At 47.7% G+C, this 18292-nt stretch overlaps 4 protein-coding genes across 4 annotated transcripts; 3 read left to right on the forward strand and 1 right to left on the reverse strand.

Annotated features, from left to right (window-relative positions):
- Positions 1-140: 140 nt before the first annotated feature.
- On the forward strand, positions 141-3509 carry TRUGW13939_05655 (uncharacterized protein; the record flags this gene model as incomplete). Its single annotated transcript, XM_035488816.1, has 8 exons — positions 141-177; positions 238-316; positions 379-1654; positions 1710-1920; positions 1982-2865; positions 2922-3010; positions 3060-3222; positions 3270-3509. 8 exons carry the CDS (start codon positions 141-143, stop codon positions 3507-3509), a joined length of 2979 nt encoding a protein of 992 aa, XP_035344709.1.
- A 433-nt stretch (positions 3510-3942) lies between these two features.
- TRUGW13939_05656 (uncharacterized protein) lies at positions 3943-5817 on the forward strand (the record flags this gene model as incomplete). Its single annotated transcript, XM_035488817.1, has 3 exons — positions 3943-4069; positions 4171-4344; positions 4415-5817. 3 exons carry the CDS (start codon positions 3943-3945, stop codon positions 5815-5817), a joined length of 1704 nt encoding a protein of 567 aa, XP_035344710.1.
- Positions 5818-6716: 899 nt separating this feature from the next.
- Positions 6717-11496, reverse strand: TRUGW13939_05657 (uncharacterized protein; the record flags this gene model as incomplete). Its single annotated transcript, XM_035488818.1, has 3 exons — positions 6717-7277; positions 7330-9203; positions 9270-11496. 3 exons carry the CDS (start codon positions 11494-11496, stop codon positions 6717-6719), a joined length of 4662 nt encoding a protein of 1553 aa, XP_035344711.1.
- A 1210-nt stretch (positions 11497-12706) lies between these two features.
- TRUGW13939_05658 (uncharacterized protein) lies at positions 12707-17781 on the forward strand (the record flags this gene model as incomplete). Its single annotated transcript, XM_035488819.1, has 6 exons — positions 12707-15951; positions 16001-16349; positions 16400-16800; positions 16854-16960; positions 17019-17401; positions 17464-17781. 6 exons carry the CDS (start codon positions 12707-12709, stop codon positions 17779-17781), a joined length of 4803 nt encoding a protein of 1600 aa, XP_035344712.1.
- Positions 17782-18292: the final 511 nt, after the last annotated feature.

The following is an 18292-nucleotide window of genomic DNA, read 5'->3' on the forward strand; positions in this document are numbered from 1 at the left end:
GGAACCGTGGTTGTCTTGCTGCGGCTCTGGCCCCGACCCAACACACACACAAACGCTCTTTTCGCGTTTTGCACCTCTGTTATCGTTGCCCATGGGCTTCGTCTTGTTTCGTTTTGAATAGTGTACAGTGCTTCGTCTGAATGGCACGCAAATTCACTCATCAAAGAGTGAGCTATGGTGGGTAGCCCCCGGCGATGACCCCCTCAACACCCAGCCAACTGACTTTCTCTCCATCAGTGCTCCCTCTTCCAGATGCCCCCGGTGGGCATCGACTTGGTGTAAATGGGCTCGCGGTTGACTCCGACAATGGCATTTTGTGAGTATTATCGGGCGATTTCTACCATGTCCTCTTACTAACACGCGGTGACCGATCTCAAGGTACTCCGCAGGTCGTGATGGAGTGCTATGCTCCTGGGATTTGAATCGCAACCCGTCATCGTCACTATCCTCATCCGCGAAAGGCTCCAAGACGATAAGTCACCGACATCAAGTTCAAGCTCACAGTCACTGGATAAACGACATTGTGCTCACACAAAACAACTCTGCATTGGTCTCGGCATCCTCGGACACGACGGTCAGGGTTTGGAGGCCACAGTCGGAGGCGAATGAGCTTCCCGTTTCTATCGGTCGCCATGCCGACTATGTCAAGTGCTTGGCGACTTCTGGGCAGCAGTCCAACTGGGTCGCATCCGGCGGTTTGGATCAAAAGGTCGTGCTTTGGGATCTCAACGGCGGCGGCGACATCTTGAAGATCGACACATGCGGAGATGAAGTCACTGAAAAAGGCTCAGTGTATGCTCTAGGGACAGGTGGTTCAGTCCTCGCAACCGGTGGGCCCGAGTCAGTGGTGCGAGTCTGGGATCCCAAATCGGGAAAACTTATTACGAAATTCGTGGGACATACAGACAACATTAGGGGTATCTTGATTAACGAGTCTGGCGACACAATCATGACCGCGTCCTCTGACCAGACTGTCAAGGTATGGTCGTTGACCGCCGGTCGGTGTACCCATACTTTGACCATGCATAACGATAGTGTCTGGTCGCTCTACTCCGATCATCCTCAGCTATCGGTCTTTTACTCCAGTGACCGGTCGGGCCTTGTTGCTAAAACTGACACGAGAGACGTGCCCGATATTGATCAGGGAACATCAATTGCAGCTCTGCAAGAACATGAAGGTGTGGTCAAAGTCGTGGCTACAGGCGGCTCCATCTGGACTGCGACTCCAAAGTCCAGCATCAATCGCTGGAGTGACGTGGATACAACAGCTGATATTGAATTCCCCAACACTTCAGCTCGACGATTTAGTGGCGGTTCGCCAACACTTGAGTCTCCTCCAGAATCGACATCCCAGGGCCCTATTGGATCGAGTAAGAATAAAATACCACACAGTTCACTGCTTCTGCTCTCAAATACAGCGACATTTCCAGGGCTGGATCCGGAAAGAGCTACTATATATTCTTCCGTTAGCAGCCCGAAACCTAACGAAATCGTCAATGATGAAGAACTAGGCGTCGTACTGCCTGTTCACACAGTGCCAGAAGAGACAATCGAAGGACAGCATGGATTGATTAAGTATTCATTGCTGAATGACAGAAAGCGGACATTGACTCAAGACACGGCCGGTGAGGTCGTCTTGTGGGATTTAATCAAGGTACTCAGCCATATCCTTTCTGTTTTTCCATGCAAATTCTTATGGACAATAATAGTGTGTCCCGTTGAAAGCCTTTGGAAAGCGCCACATAGAGGATGTCGCATCGGAAGTCAATACGGTTGAAAGTATAGCCAATTGGTGTACGGTGGACATCCGCACCGGCCGTCTGTCGGTAATCCTCGAGCCGAACCGTTGTTTTGATGCAGAGATATATGCCGATGAAGTGGGATACTCTGAAAACGATGAACATGGTCAAGACCAGAGGCGTAAGGCAGACCTAGATACTCCAAAGTGCGGTTGGATAGCTAACAACGACGATGATATTAGTCAACCTCGGGAAGTGGGTACTCCGATGGCTGTTTGGTGACTTGGTTGAAGAAGAGATTCAGCGCGATGAAGCATACCGTGAGACAGCTGTAGCAAAATCAGCAGAATTCCGTGTCGACAATCCCACCGAACAAACCCCAGGGTCTCAGGTGCTTCCTGATACCTCATCAACGACGCCACGCGTTGTGAATGGATCCCATTCAAGCATTGCCGTGCCAGGCCATAACATAGCAGCTCCTAGTGCCAGTAACCTAAGCTCTTCTCTTCCCACAACCGAAGAAGGGTCCTCCACCGGCCTTGGTCATGATCTGGATACTCCGTTCTCTGACAAACCAAGCGATTATTTCTCGAATACGCATGCAATCGAAGCGGACAAACAGCCGTCAACTGCAGCTGAAGATCAAGCTTCTACAGCGCTTCCTCTATCGCCAGTTGAGCCAGAGAAAGAAGAGAAGCGGAAAGGATCATCATTGTTCGGGAAAAAGTTCAGAATGGAGTTCCCCAAAAAGCTGGGTAGAACATCCACTGATGTCAAGAGCCCAGTACCGGAAGAAAAGCCAGAAGAGTCGGACAAGTCATCTGAAAAGGAAGAAAAAGTGTTTGAGAACAGTCTTGGTGGTGTGATCGATCGGATCCGTCACGAGTACGAAACATACCTGGCTGCAAATCCCGGCTCAAATTTGGCCTCTGGGATCACGCCCAGTTCTAATGCCGATACACCAATGTTGAATATACCTCCTAATACGTCAATATTGATTCAAGAAGAATCCGGTGACACGGCCGTAGCCGCTGATCTCTACCGCGGTTTTGTAGGGAACGTGCGAGAGGAAACTGACAAACTCGAGAAAGCCGTTCCCCACTGGCTAGGAGAATTGTTGTTAAAGGTAAGCCGAGGAAATTTTTTGAAAACTTTATTACAGAAACTAACTAGCTTTGTTAGAACCAAATCGTGGCCAAGGAAGTGGTTAAGGTTGCTTTCGTTCTCAAGCCATACGAAGACCAACTACCCCCGATCGCGAAGCCTGATGTGTATGTAAACTCCTCGTGGACAGAAAACACTCGTGCTAATAAAATATAGATCGCCCAACAGCAACAGCTCGCGACTTAATGCCAACCGTATGCTGCGAGTCAAGAAAGTTCTCGCTTACGTTGCTGAACGAATTGATCCCGTGGATCCCACCGATCCTGACCCGAACCCGATGAAACCGGAAGAATATTTGGAATTATATTGCCAAAATATCGTATGTGATGCTTCTTTTTGAAACCTTTGTATCCTAACCTCTTCTAGTTGATCCCCGAGAATATGACCCTCGCGACAATACGAACCCACATCTGGCGTGCCGGTGGCGACATGATACTATATTATAAAGCCAACGGCAAGAAAACAATCCGCCCCCCCGTGGTCGAAGTACCAAGTACAGAAACCCCGGCAACGACCGAGTCGACCGATGGAAGTCATCCCAACGGCGTGTTGCCCCCTTCCGTTCCCAATACAAACTCGGAGCCGCCTCTTATCTCCGGTGTTTAGCTACTCTAAAGGGCTCTGTTCCTTTCTAGAGGCAAACCTCTATGTATTGTAGACCGTATGGTCAGTGTCTATAAGCCATTATTATTACCACTGTAAAATCCTCGGCCCTATCGTGGCTCAGCACCATCAGCAGTGCACATTATGTGTTTGTAGTTATAGTCTCTTTATGTATATTGTTCGAGAGTGAACTTGTGAATGGCTATCAAATAATCCATATCTGGAATATTGTTCGTCTTCGTAATAGCTATCTTTCTACAAGTTGGATTCAAAAAATTGACTTGATAGGTCAATGTTCTGAAGTAGGCGATTTCATGATGGGCCCGCCAAGACGCGGGTTCTGTCCAATCAGTGTTTACCCGCTCTCAGCCAATTTGGAAACCTCATCTCGACAACCTTCATGACAACTTCCAGGATCCTGAATTTAAGCAAGTAAATGGCGAGTTTACTCAAGCAAAAACCGTACGGACCTATCACGGTACAGCAATTCTATCAAAGCCTCGAGACCGCATGGAGGGGCAATCCGCAATACACGCGTTCCCGGCGCCTGGCACGCCGTATGGGTAGGTAAAAGCGCTGGCTACAAAACAATCCTAAATAATGTGATACGCATATTTTTATTTTTTGTTCCATTTTTACTGATAATACTTCTTGCATCATTCAGGAATTGCTGTTAGTGGAGGTGCCGATTCAATGATCTTGGCTGGGTTGTGCAGACAGTTGCAACTAGCTAAGCCAGAGCTGGAGCTCTTCTTCAAAGCTTTTATTGTCGACCACAAGGCACGTAAAGAGAGTTCCGAGGAAGCACTGAAAGTTTTCGGGTGGTTAAAAAATCTTGGTAATTTGATTTTTGATCTTCTCTTTATGGTATATATCACATTGTGTTGCAGTCTGACAAGTTCGCGCAGGCATAGAATCTCAAATACTGCCATTGACATGGTCGTCAGAAAAAGACGTCACCGAAGTAACTGCCTTTGAAACTTCTGCTCGACAGAAACGCTACCTCGCTCTTGGCCAAGCATGCCATACCGACCAGCTGGCGGCGTTACTCACAGGTCACCATGCGGATGACAACGTGGAGACGGCAATCCTAAGATTATGCCAACGTTCAGGGCGTCAGGGGCTGACTGGAATATCTCCTTTGAGTCGAATTCCCGAATGTCAACATGTATGGGGTATCTCAGGTAGTGGGCATTTTGAGAAAATCGCAAGTCGAAACAATGGGAAGCGGCAAATTTCCAAAGGCAGCATTTCTTTTGATATGGCCGCAGGGGGTGCCTTGCTTTGCAGACCACTGTTGCCATATACAAAGTCCAGAATACTAGATACTTGTGAACAATTACAGATTCCATACGTTACCGATCCCACCAATTTCGACACAACACTAACGGTGCGCAACACGATTCGAAGTTTACTTTCGGGTAACAAGCTGCCTCGTGCCTTCCAACCTCCTTCCATGGAAGCATTTTTATCAAGAAATCGAGCTTCGTTGCATGATATGATGAGACAGACAGACTCTCTGCTACGGGAATGTAAGCTCCTCGAATTTTTCGCCGAGTCTAGTACCATGAAAATCCAATTTCCAGCGCTCGATCAGTCGCACCCCTTGATGTCGTCCGAGAGGGATTCCCGACTATTAGCAGCTAGTTTGCGCCGTATAACAGAACTGATATCACCTCTTGATCACAAATCTCTTCCTCTCCACAAATATGCCGCCTTGGCCAGGGCGATCTTTGCAGGTCGACAACCAGACGACTTCGCAATCGCGGGAGCTCACTACCGGTTAGTGTCTGTCAGACATAAAGGAGCCAAAAATGTTTGGCATGTGTCAAGACTCCCATTCAGAGCCTATTCATCTCCTGAGCTTGTCGTCTCGGAGCTGCATAACGAGCGATTTTCCACTCCAGTCCTTTGGGACTCCCGATACTGGCTCCAATTCCGGCTCAAATCGAAAACAGAAAGCGATTTATCTACCTCAGTGACTGTCCGTAGTTTGAGCAAAGAGGATATGATCCCAATATCGCATGCACTAGAGATATACGGGCACTCTAAGGAAATCTTTAGTGTGGTGGCACCGTATAAATCCCGGTTCACCTTGCCCGTTGTCACAACTAAGCACACTACACCTGATGAAAGTGTAAAGGAGAAATACCTTGCTCTTCCCACTCTTGGACTGAATCTATCGGGGAGCACAGGTCTTGGAATCCAGTGCCAGTGGGGGTATAAGACAGTTGATGTGAAGGCACTGGAACTTCTTGGTTGGCTCAAACCGAATAGGAATGGTTCCATTAACTCTGAGGTATTCGTTTGAAGGTTTGTTGTTTTTTTCCTTTTAAACAAACGTTGTATACATACATTCCTGGCGTTTCAATTTATAGCGACTTTGGCATTTCATGTATGGCGTTGGTAATCACTTGATCTATGAAATATAAACCTAATAGCGAGCGACGGTTGAATTAGCAGCCCGGATTTAAGCATGGGCGACTTTCATGGTCTAACTTCAATCTTCAAGTCACGATAAAATCAAGAATGGTGGTACGTATCAAGTCAGTAAAGCTGCTCTGAATATGCTTGCTGTCTTGCAAGAGAGGGGTTGTGGCTCCAATGGGCTGAAAGTCTTTGCTGTGAGCCCTGGGTTTGTGAGATCGAATCTTCGTGGTTTAAACGAAGATAAAAAGAGCGATTGGGGAATGGCAGGAGATGCAGATGACTCCGGGAATCCTCAAATGTTCTCTTAGCATTGTCCGTGGAGAACGAGATGCGGATGTAGGTTGTCTGGTTCATAAAGATGGTATCTATGCATGGTGAACATTGAATTAGAAAACGTGCAGTATCAATCATTGACTTGGGAACTATGACACTGGAAAAGCCAAGTCGGATGACATCTTATATCTCACTCATTTATACTACTTAAACCATTGAAAGATGAATCCATGTCTACATACATTTTTCAAATGTGTGGTCGCAGGTTCCAGCGTGTCTACAGAAGAATCCGCAGCAAGTCAGATATAGATAATAGACTCTGGAGGCTTACATATCTAATCGTTTGAACATAACAATGGTATGTATAGTATGCGTAGTAAGGTATGTAACATGAACCCTGTGTAGCGCTCAAAAGAACCAGCCAGCCAATTCAGCACGCAAAGCTACATAATATCTATATGCATAACGTTAACTCATACAAAGAACGGGTGAACATGTACAAACTGGCTATGGTGCCTCGTTCCCATCTCCAGGTATTCTAGCTGGTAAGTCAGTGTCGGCCCGAACAGCCTTGAGACCCCCAACTTCTCGTTTCAGCCTCAAATTTTCTTTCTTTACCCGTCCAAGTTCCTCCAACGCATCTCTGAGTTGCGTCTTCAAAGTATCTTCCCCTTTACCCGCCCGGACATCTTTGACAACCTTGCTGAGCTCGGTGTTGAACTTCTCATAAAGTGCCTCATTTTCAGCACTCGCCTCACGATAGAGCTCGTCCAACTTCTTGGCTCGTTTCTCGCTAACAATCAATGAGCTTTCTAGGTCTTTCTGCAAAGCTGCCGTCCGGTCACTCATGTCGGTGCTGAAAGTCGTGAATTTGTTTTCTAAACTCCGCACACGGCTCATAATGTTCCCAGCTGCAGTCATTTCAGATGATATAGGCTGACGTTGCTTGGTTGGTGAGGACGGCTGCATCAAGGCGGAGATCTCTTTGCTAATAAGCTGCAACTCAGCCTGGAACGTAGACTCGCCATTGCTCTGAGCCAGTGCTTCATTTTGGATCCGGTCTCGAAGCTGTATAACTGTTAGATAAAGCCAATAAAATGTACTATTTCCTCACACTTACCTTTTGAGGACTTTGCAGTCGCAGTCTTTGAGGCTTTTGGGGAGATGACCAGGGCTGGTCACGCCTCGTACCCGATTCCGAACCATGTGAAGTAAGCGGGCGATCCTTGGGTTGCAATGTCATCTTCGCTGGTTGAGGAATATTGGTAAGGGTCTCAGAACGTTTCTTTCGAGTGTATAAAGGCGATATCGGGCCATCGCTCTTTTTATTGACAGCTCGTTCGGTCAGTTTATAACGCGGTTGTGCATTCTCCTTGCGAGTTGGCGACCCTTGACGGACAGGCGAGGTAGGACGTCTTATTGGGGACCCAAGCCGTTTGGTTGGAGAAACACGATTCGGAGAGTGCGGCGTTTGAGGAATTCGACTAGGGGATTCAGTGGCAGGACTGTCATGCATCTGTATCCCTTGGAGGCTAGAAATGACTTCGGATTGAGGACGAGGCTTTGTAGATGCGGGCGTCAGAGGTTTCGGGGTATCAATTGGGGACAGCGCTGCCGGCCGCGTAGGCGTTGTAAAACCAGGAAGGTCAGACAGCGAGCTACGCCTCTTCTTCCTGCGTCCAGGTTCCCTCTGCGGCGTAGAAGGCCGCTCGTCAATAGAATGTAAAATGAAGCTATCATCATGGGAGCTTCCAGGACGTCGAATACTCTCTTCTGACCGGAAAGCACCATATATTGGGGGCCGTTCGCGTGTTGTCGGCCGTAGAAGATCCGCTAGCCTCGAATCTGTGTCCGTGGACCTAGAGCGAGATAGTGTTATCCTCCCGTCATTGTCGTTGGCAATATTCTTCGTTTTGCTCAGTGTTCGTATGAGTGAGCTAACTTTACTCTCCCCGTCGGACCGAGTTGAATTATCGCGATGCAAGCCGAAACCAAATCTTTTTCGGAATGACGATGCGTTAGAACCTATTGAGCCTGTATGGGATGATAAAGGTCTGCTGGGAGTAGTCTCAATTGACTTTGATCCGCTGGGATTTTCTTCGAAGAGGTTATCATAATCCTCAACTAAACGATCGAGCAGGGATATGTACTGCATTGGCGCATCATTGCTACCAAGAATTTCTGCAAATGCGGCTGTCAATGCACCTCGATCGCCATCGTTTCCGGAGGCATCTAGAAGTTCAGCTAGAAGTCGAACCATTGCACTCAACGCGCGATTGTTTTGGGGACTTATTTCGGTGATAGTTCGCCGGAAGAATTCTTCAAAGTCTTTGGGAAATGAGGAATCAAAGCTATTTTGGATAGCTACGAGAATATCAGACGAGAGGATTGGTCCGATTTCATCGCTCCAAGCATTGGCAACGAAGGTCTCAAAAGCCACAAAAAGAACATCTACAGGAACTTCTGCGGCCGCTTGGAGCTTGCTAGAGTCTTCAATAAGAACATTGTAGAGTTCGTTGACCATAGTTTTGTCCGCGCCGGCCCTTCCTCGTAAGGTACGGCCAACTATATTACCACTTCGTGAGCGTAGAGCAAGGATGTAAGAGGAAAATGTTTGTTCCAAATTTCGAAGGCGATCATCTTCATTTGCATGCTGCGGTGCAATAATAGAGATTTTGGGAGGGGCCTCATCTAGTGCTGCAGGCGACGTTGTTGGTCGTGCTGAGGACTTGGGGGCCATCTTCGGAATGTCATTTAGAGCCAAGTTCGGATTAAACGCCTTTGATAGCGAGGGAGCATCTTTTGTCTGACTGCCACCGCCCCATAGATTTGAAATAAGTTTCGTAGGGGATGGAGGCCGGAATCCACGAGAAGTTTTCGTCTGAGATATGATATGATTTCCAACTTGGCGAAGTATATCCATATTCGAGTAAACTAGAGTTTCTGTCAAGCTGCGGTTTTGCGGATGATATATAGCTGGAAGAATGGAGCAAACTATATCTAGTCAGCAAACCCCAAGTGAAAAAATACGTGAAAGAAGAGAAATCAAGGTGAACTCACGCCTTGTTAAGAGGGTTGATATGAATTCATCAACGGTCACAGTTTCCACAGCGTTGAGGCCAGAAGCAGTATTAATTTCCAGTCTGTACCGACTATCCTCAGTCAATGCCACAGAGACAATCACATCAACGGACGCATTCTCTAAAGTCTTCATGCATATGACTTTAGGAGTATCAAACACTATTCGGGCCTTTGAATGGCCAGTTCTTTGCATCAGCCCATTAGGGTCCTCTTCAAACACAGGAGCGATGATTCCTAGACTTCCAGGTACCACAGTAGGACTCCGTAGCGTCCACTTGGCACTCTCACGTTCTTTCTCGGAGAATCGACCCTCAATCTTGGCTTTGAGAATTTCTTCTATGAGCCGACTGGCTCGCCCTTCATACATCCCCGATAATTGCAGAGCATGCGGTGTTAATTGTGCCGATCCAAGAGAACCAGTGGGCTGAGTGTTACTGGGCATAAGATACAAGATGCTGCCATTAGACGATTGCAAACAGAACAAGGTCGCCAAGTCAAACGACCTGATAAAACGAAACTGCGGGCTCGGTTGCGACAACGGTTTTTCGCCTGTGGTAACAGTAGCAGCTTGATTTTCAACCTCCGATAATAGACCGCGTGCTGTCATGTTGCTTCCTGGGGTCCGTGATAGCAATACGAGACAGTTCTTGTAGAGAAGCATCATGGTGTTATTGTTGGATAGGTCTTGATCTCCCGCACGATATGGCGGGAGAACTTCGGAAGAGTCGATTGCATTTATGAGCCGACCTTGAGGGACAACAGAAGGTGGCCAAAACTCGACCATGCTCATTAAACGTCTCAGGCTCCGCATGTAGTCGGTGTTTGCTGGAGTATCGAGGGAGCAAATTTCCTTGATAATATCCCGGGCCTTGAGAAAGAGTCTTACAGAAGGATGGACCGACGGAATGTTGTTCGTCATGGCATCAATGAGTAGGCTATACCTGGGCAGTCGCTGGACAGGCTCCATGAGTAAAGAGCGCAGCTTCTGCTCGCCAGTCTCGTAAACTCGTCGAGAGAAACTGGTCTTGTCATCTTTCAAGAAAGAATTCAAGGTCTGCGTGAATCCGGTGTGCGCTTTCATGTAATCGGCGTATGGCGTAGCGAACCGGGGGAACCATTCGATCAGCGCATTCGCAAATGCGATTGTGCCCATTGGATCTTTTCCTTGCTTTGATTGAATGCGCCAGGACGCTGAAGATTGTAGGTCGGTATCTTGTGCGAGATCTGCTATAGCTTCATGCTCGGTGTTTTCCAAAATCTGCCGTATCACTTCAAGAAAGCCCATGTTGACTTCCAGTATTTCATTGAGACAGGGTGGAAAGAGTTCGGCTAGGGCAGTCTCGTCCGGACTTGAGCTAGATACGGCTTTTGAACGGGCTTTGTGTTCGAATTCCTGAACAACATTGTGGACTAAGTCGTAAACTTTGCTCACATAACGTTCTTCAGTATCGACGACCTCACACATGGCGAGCCGTAGCGATTCCTTTTGGCTTTTTGTAAACACCTTGGACCTGCTGAGATTTGTTGGCTGAGATGGTGCTCGCCGAAGACGGGAGGTAGGAAGAAAGATCGGATCACCAAGAGCTTCAATCAACGGGGCATATTTCCCATATTGTCCACTAGCCTGGCCATCATCGATAGCTTCGTCCGGCTCGGCTGCCTTTTTGTCGTTTTCTGGCTCGGGTTGTATGATCGAGCCCGGTGGCATTACGACGTCCAAATCGATCCATGGCGCCTTTTTGTCGTCATATGCATCTCGGAGATCGCGCACGATATCGCCAGTATTTGTTATTTTGGTCATGCGATTGGCCAGCTCAGCGGCGTGAGTTTCTTCGAACATCTTCGGAATTCTCCCGGAAGCTTTGCCGGCCTTCGCAAGCAGGGTCATGCACTCTTTGGCCGGCGTAGGCAAGTCTTTAAAATATTTGAGGAGGCTAACAGCCAGACCACGGCAGACTTCGTCGCCTTGTTTCTCTCGTGGGAGGTGGTTGACGGCGACATAGAGAGGAGCTGCGGGAGAGACGATGATGCGGGGATAGCTTTTAATGCCGGCAGCTGTGAAGACATGGGCTTGGTTTCGAGAACTGCTGGCAGTCGCAACGGAGCCGTAGAAAACGAACACAGACGACAGGTAGGGATCCACGACATGGTACAGCGCCAGCTGCTCGAGCGGCTGCTCCGCCAGGGAGCTCGTAATAGTAGCCATGGTGCTCGCATCAGCGGTTTACCAGTTGCGCCTTCCTCGTGGACTGATAGATTTGTCGTTCAAGAAACGCGCAGGGCTGAAAGGCATGGAGCAATCAGCGCCGTCCGATTCGTGCGGGTTTTTCGTCTGATTCCGCGCGTGCTATTCCATCCAACGTAAATGCTTATATCAAAACATCGGGAGCGGCGAGAGCGCATGCGAAGCGCGCCATGAAGTCTGGAGGCTCAGCGCAGAGCGTGGTACGCAGGGAATTTTGCAAGATAGAGATTAAAGTATGGATGCGAAACCAAGGTTGAAAAGTTAAGTTAGGTGTTTGTAGAAGTGTGCGCTGGCAATTCACAGAACAATGACCAGAGCGCGAGCGGCGGGGCGCGTTAAGATGCGGATGCGGATGCGAGTCATCAAAACAAAAGCAAGCAAGGTGTAAAGCGCAGTCAAACCGTCACACACCCAGACTATCAATCGAATTGGATGCAATATGACAAGCCAGGTCGCTGCATCTCAGAGATCGTACAGTCATAAAATGCAGAAGAAAAGTCACTGACCGCAACTCTCGCTATGCGCTGAGCCTGGGATGCGCAGAGTGGGGCATCAACAACAGCCAGTGGCGAATCGAATGCTAGCGATCAACCGTCTAACCCTATCCGGTTAGCGAGGTACCGACAAGCCACTTCCAGTGATTGCGATTGGTTACAGCCAATAATGGAGTGGGTCTAGTCCCAATATAGATTAGTCGGATATCGGGTTTCACGTGTTTGAAGCTAAATCCATGGATATGAATGCAAGAGAAACGGTTCTCCGCAGGCAAACAAACACATGTTAGAGACGTAGGATTAGTTTCACTCTCTTCTTGGTGATTCTGTTTCAAGGAGTCGCTGCGGTTGGGAAGAAGACATCATCCATATGTGATAGATCAGGCAGCCTCCAGCGCCCAACACCTTCTTTAGCCGTTACTTGTTTAGAGAAACTAGCAGATTGAAGCCTTGAAGTTATTCAAGCTCACTAGATTTGGACTAATTCAAACATCTAACTAAAACTAAAAACCGTCTGTTTTCTCTAACTAGTTAACTATGTTATATACTTCGACGGACTAACAGAGCACGCTAAACCCAAAGGGGGAGCTCTGGCAGCGGCTCCGGCTCCGAAGCTAACCAAACCAACTGAACGCTGGACAGTTCCGCCAGATGGCAGATTCTTGAGGTGCTTCAGCATGTCGCCCCTCTCCCCATCTCATGTATCCATGATGCCGGACTCATCACTGCCAATATCGGTCGATCCGGTGTCCCTAGTCACCACAGAATGCATTACCGTCACCTCGGCTATGCGCAAGCATGCCCGCTGGGCTCACTCCTCCGTGGCCGCTATTCTGGGCGGGAGTGGCTCTACCAAAGGCAGCGACCGCGAAATCTCGGCCTCTCCCATCGCAAACACGAGAAATAAGGCGCCCGGGAACAATAAAGAAAACTCTGCCGGACCGACTCCTTCATCTGCTGTTGATGGAGATCATGCATTGGCCAACAGATGGGGGTTGAGGGGTAAGAAAGGGAAGAGCATGCAAGACAACCCTCTCATGTCCGCTTTCACTCGTCTCCGAAGTGACCTGAAGAGTTGTAAAGACATTCGATCCTTTGATGCGCCGGCATTACTGCACCCGTTTCTCCAAGTCATCCGTTCTTCTTCCACGTCGGCGCCAATTACCTCGCTCGCATTGATCGCAGTCACCAAATTCCTCGCCTATAATATAATCAACCGCGACTCTCCCCGCATCTCCATAGCCATGCAGCTGCTTTCGGCTGCCATTACACATTGCCGGTTCGAAGCTAGCGATACTGTCGCCGACGAGGTCGTTCTGCTGAGGATTTTAAAACTGATGGAAGGCATGTTATCGCGGCCCGAGGGAGAATTGCTTGGGGATGAGAGCGTTTGCGAAATGATGGAGACAGGATTGAGCATGTGCTGTCAAAATCGTCTATCAGAAGTGCTCCGCCGATCTGCCGAGATGTCAATGGTCAATATGTGCCAGGTCATCTTCATGAGACTTAGCACGATAAAGGAGCAGGAGGCTCGGCCAGATGGGCCACATCAGATAAAGCCAACAGATGACGCCACGACCACATTGAAAATGGATCCTTCTGTTGACGGCGACACGGTTATTCCTCAACACCCATCGTCCATGGGCTCGGACACTGCCCCTCCCGAGAAAGAGGAAGAAAAGGAACGTTCAAGTGACGAAGCGCCTCCTCAACCACCAAGTAACGAAGATACGCCGGCTACAACCATTCCTGAAAACGACGATATAGAACCTACAGAAGTGAAGCCGTATGGCTTGCTGTCAATTCGAGAGTTATTCCGCGTTTTAATTGATTTATTGGATCCACATAACCCTCAACACACGGACACCATGAGAGTGATGGCTTTAAGAATCATTGACGTTGCTCTTGAAGTTGCTGGTCCTGCGATCGCTCGTCATTCCTCCGTGGCAGAACTTGCTGAAGACGATCTTTGCCGCCACCTATTCCAGCTAGTTCGGTCAGAGAGCATTCCAATTCTCAATGGATCACTTAGAGTCGCAGGGACTTTACTGTCAACATGCCGACCAGTCCTAAAACTTCAACAGGAACTTTATCTGTCCTACCTTGTTGCATGTCTTCACCCTCGTGTTGACATTCCACGGGAGCCTGGCATCAACCCATTGCTTTATGAAGGCGTCCCACAAGCGCCGAAGCTGGTCAAACCTTCTCCTTCTCAAACTAGCAGTGGCAGGTCGACCCCTGTCCCTGTAAAAGATCGACAGAAACTTGGACTGGAAGGCGGATCTCGAAAACCGGAGGCCCGAGAAGCAATGGTTGAAAGTATCGGAGTCTTGGCCCGTATACCTAGTTTTATGGTTGATCTATTTGTCAACTACGACAGCGAGATAGACCGTGCAGACATCTGCGAGGACATGGTTGGACTACTCTCCAGAAACGCATTCCCAGACTCTGCGACCTGGAGCACAACTAATGTCCCTCCTCTTTGCCTTGACTCTCTCTTGGGATTTATACAGTCCATTGCTGACAGACTGGACGACGAGCCTCGATATGAAGGTTTTCCTGACCCCGCGAAATTGGAAAATCAGCGAAAGAGAAAGAAACTTATTGTTCGAGGGGCTGCCAAATTTAACGAGGACCCTAAATTGGGAATCGCATATCTCGCTTCCCAAGATATCATCGAGAATCCCGACGATCCAGAACTTGTTGCGCGCTTTCTCAAGGGTACATCTCGTATTTCCAAGAAAATATTGGGCGAGTTTATATCCAAGAAATCTAACTTGAGCTTGCTTGAGGCATTTGTGGATTTATTTGACTTCGAAGGGAAAAGCGTTGTTGACGCTCTCCGCGAGCTTCTCGGATCTTTCCGACTTCCTGGTGAATCACAATTGATTGAGAGGATTGTGACGGTCTTTTCGGAAAAATATATGATAAAAGCAGAACCAGCCGAAATAGCCGATAAAGACGCCTTGTTCGTCTTGTTATATGGTATCATCATGCTTAACACCGATCTCTTCAATCCGAACATCAAGTCAGCGAACAAGATGACACAAGTTGACTTTGCTAGAAATCTGAGAGGCGTCAATGGCGGTCAAGACTTTGCTCCGGAATTCTTGGAAGGGATATACAATTCCATCAAGCATAATGAAATTATCCTTCCTGATGAGCATGAGAATAAGCATGCTTTTGATTTCGCGTGGAAGGAACTGTTGATGAAGACTCCCGCCGCAGGCGACTTGGTTATTTGCGATACTAATATCTACGATGCTGAGATGTTTGCTGCTATCTGGCGGCCAGTTGTCGCCACGCTTTCTTACGTCTTCATGTCTGCTTCTGACGATGCCGTGTACTCGAGGGTGGTTCAAGGCTTTGATCAGTGTGCACAAATTGCAGCAAGGTACGGCATAACGGAAGCCTACGATCGTATTATCTACTGCTTGGCTTCGATTACTACCCTGGCGACCGACACTCCACCTAATACATCACTTAATACGGAAGTCCAAGCTGGCAAAAAAACCGTCATGGTCAGTGAGATGGCTGTCAAGTTTGGCCGAGATTTTAGAGCACAGCTCGCCACGGTGGTATTATTCAGAGTTTTGCTCGGCAATGAGAAGGTGGTAGATCAAAGTTGGAAATACGTTATTCGCATTCTCCACAACCTCTTTATCAATTCTCTCATTCCATCCTTTGGGCAAGATTTCAATTCCAGCCTCGAGATACCCCCAATTCCTCTCCAGCCCCCTTCCCAAGTTGTAGAACGCGACAACCGCGGTGATTCTGGGCTTTTCTCGGCATTCACATCATATCTTTCTAGCTATGCGGCCGATGATCCACCCGAACCTTCGGATGAAGAGCTCGATAATACACTATGCACCATCGACTGTGTTAATGCCTGCAGCATTGGCGAGGTGTTAGCAAATCTCAAGTATGTCCCTCTAATTAGTCTTTCTAGACTAGTTCTAACATGACAACAGGAATCTACCCCATTCTTCTCTTTCGACACTAGTCGACGCACTTCTTTTGGAACTTCCAGAGGAGAATGCTTCGGTTGTCATTGTTGTGAAACCTGAGCGCCCATCCTCTAGGGGGCCACGGCAACCTAGCACCAAAACTGATTTGACATCTCCAGGCTACAACCCTGGCATGTTGTATACATTGGAATTGGCCACTGTCTTGGCCCTTCGGGACCATAAGACGATTGAAACGATCGGTGAGAATTTAGCCGGTTCGCTACAGGCAATCGTTAGAGACGCGCGAAATATTCACCCTATCATAACTTCACGAGTGATACACTATCTGCTTAATCTTCTTCGTTTGAGCTACGTGAGTTTTCTTTTCAAGACTATTATATTTAACCAATTAACACTCCCTAGGAGCAACCATTTATGCGTGTTCCCGTGATATTGCATGCTATATCTAGCTTCGACCAGGATATTCTAGAGAACTCGGCTACCCCAGTACTCAAGAGCCTGACGCGATGTTTAGCCGATTCAGATCCGTTGAGGAGGGAAATCGTTGTTTCTCCCGATTTCTGGTCTATATTACAACGCCTCCTTCCGGACGGTGCTTCTGCTCCTATGATCTTCGAGATACTGCAAAAGATTGTTGAGACTGTGCCACCCGCTATCTCAGCGGACAATTATGAGGCTGCAGTTGGGCTTGCACACGATTTTGCGCACGCAGCAAGTGTAGGTGCAGCCGAAGAGCGCAAAAGAGATGCCCATCGTCGTGCCAGAGGAAACAAAGCAGAAAAACCAACGACGAAACCAACGACGTATGAAATATCCCGTTTTCGACGTTTAATTAACCACTCACTAACTGTACTAGGGAGAATGATGTTGTGATACGAGGCATTAATGCAATCGGCCTCATATATCAAATGTCCAACCGTGCTCCAGCCTTAATCCAACAATCCCACCTGGAAAAAAGCGAGGGTAAGTTTTATTTACATTTAGTTTCTCTTTATTCTTTCGAGTTACTGATTCCAAGCAGCCTGGGCCGCTTATTGGTCGCCTATCTTCCAATCGTTGACCGTACAATGTACAAACCCCTGTCGTGAGATACGGCATCGTGCTATCTCAACTCTTCAGCGCTCTCTTGTCTCGCTTGAGTTCTCGTCTGAAGACAGCAAAAAATGGACTGCCATCTTCGACAATGTTTTATTCCCGCTCATCCTGCGGTTGCTAAAGCCTGAAGTGTATCATTCTGACCCAGTTGGGATGAGCGAAACACGTGTTCAGGCAGCAACGCTTGTGTGCAAGACCTTCCTGCGCTATCTTGACCAGCTATCGAGCTCAACTAATATGCTCGATTTATGGCTCAAGATCCTAGATATTCTTGATCGAATGATGAATAGCGGCCAAGGGGATAGCCTGGTACGAGTCGCCCAAGTATTGCTATCTATACTATTAATATACATTGCTAATAATCTCAATAGGAAGAGGCAATTCCCGAGAGCGTCAAAAATATTCTCCTAGTCATGGCAGACAGCGGATACCTCGCTCCTCCACCAGCGGATGATCCCAGCAAGGAGAAGATATGGGTTGAAACTTCCAAACGTCTTGACCGCTTCCTGCCCAGCCTGTTTGAAGAATTATTCCCAACACCTCCACCCCAGGAAGGAAAACCGACAGCTTCTAGTGACAATCACGGTCCCGAAGAGAACAACACTGAGTCAGCGGAGCCCAGTAATGAAAAGCCAACAGAGGAAACCCAGTCGGGTGATACAGCTCCACAGATTTCTGATGTGGATTAATCATATACTTGTTGGCTCGCTAGCAACTCTTTCCTCATGGATTATTTAACGAAATGATCGGCGACATGAATACCATAGCGTTTTAGATCTTACCGAATATTCTTTTCTTCGGTCATCTCTGGTTTTTATTATCATTGTTTTTCCCTCCTTTTTCTTTTATTACTTGTCTATGGCTCTTGTATCATCAGATTACTATTCTTATATTTTCATTTCACTCGGATACATAACAACTCATATTGGCGTGGTGAACCTATTACATGCGGTGGTGATGCATTGAAATACATTGCAGGAACGCTTTGTCGTAACCTCGTCAACTGGTGACACGAGATATCTGGATTCATCAATTGATGGGAATCATTGATTTTTAGATAGACTCGATGAGATATAAAACACTACTAGACATCAATTGATCGATTGGTGGTAGTTGGTGAACGTGTGCTACACAGCTTGTGAAAGTTGGTATAAATTGACTATGTATATGTTTAGAATTTACTCTTCCTTTTAAAAAAAG

The sequence above is a fragment of the Talaromyces rugulosus genome, chromosome III (assembly GCF_013368755.1).
Source record: "Talaromyces rugulosus chromosome III, complete sequence".
Classification (NCBI taxonomy): Eukaryota; Fungi; Ascomycota; class Eurotiomycetes; order Eurotiales; family Trichocomaceae; genus Talaromyces; species Talaromyces rugulosus.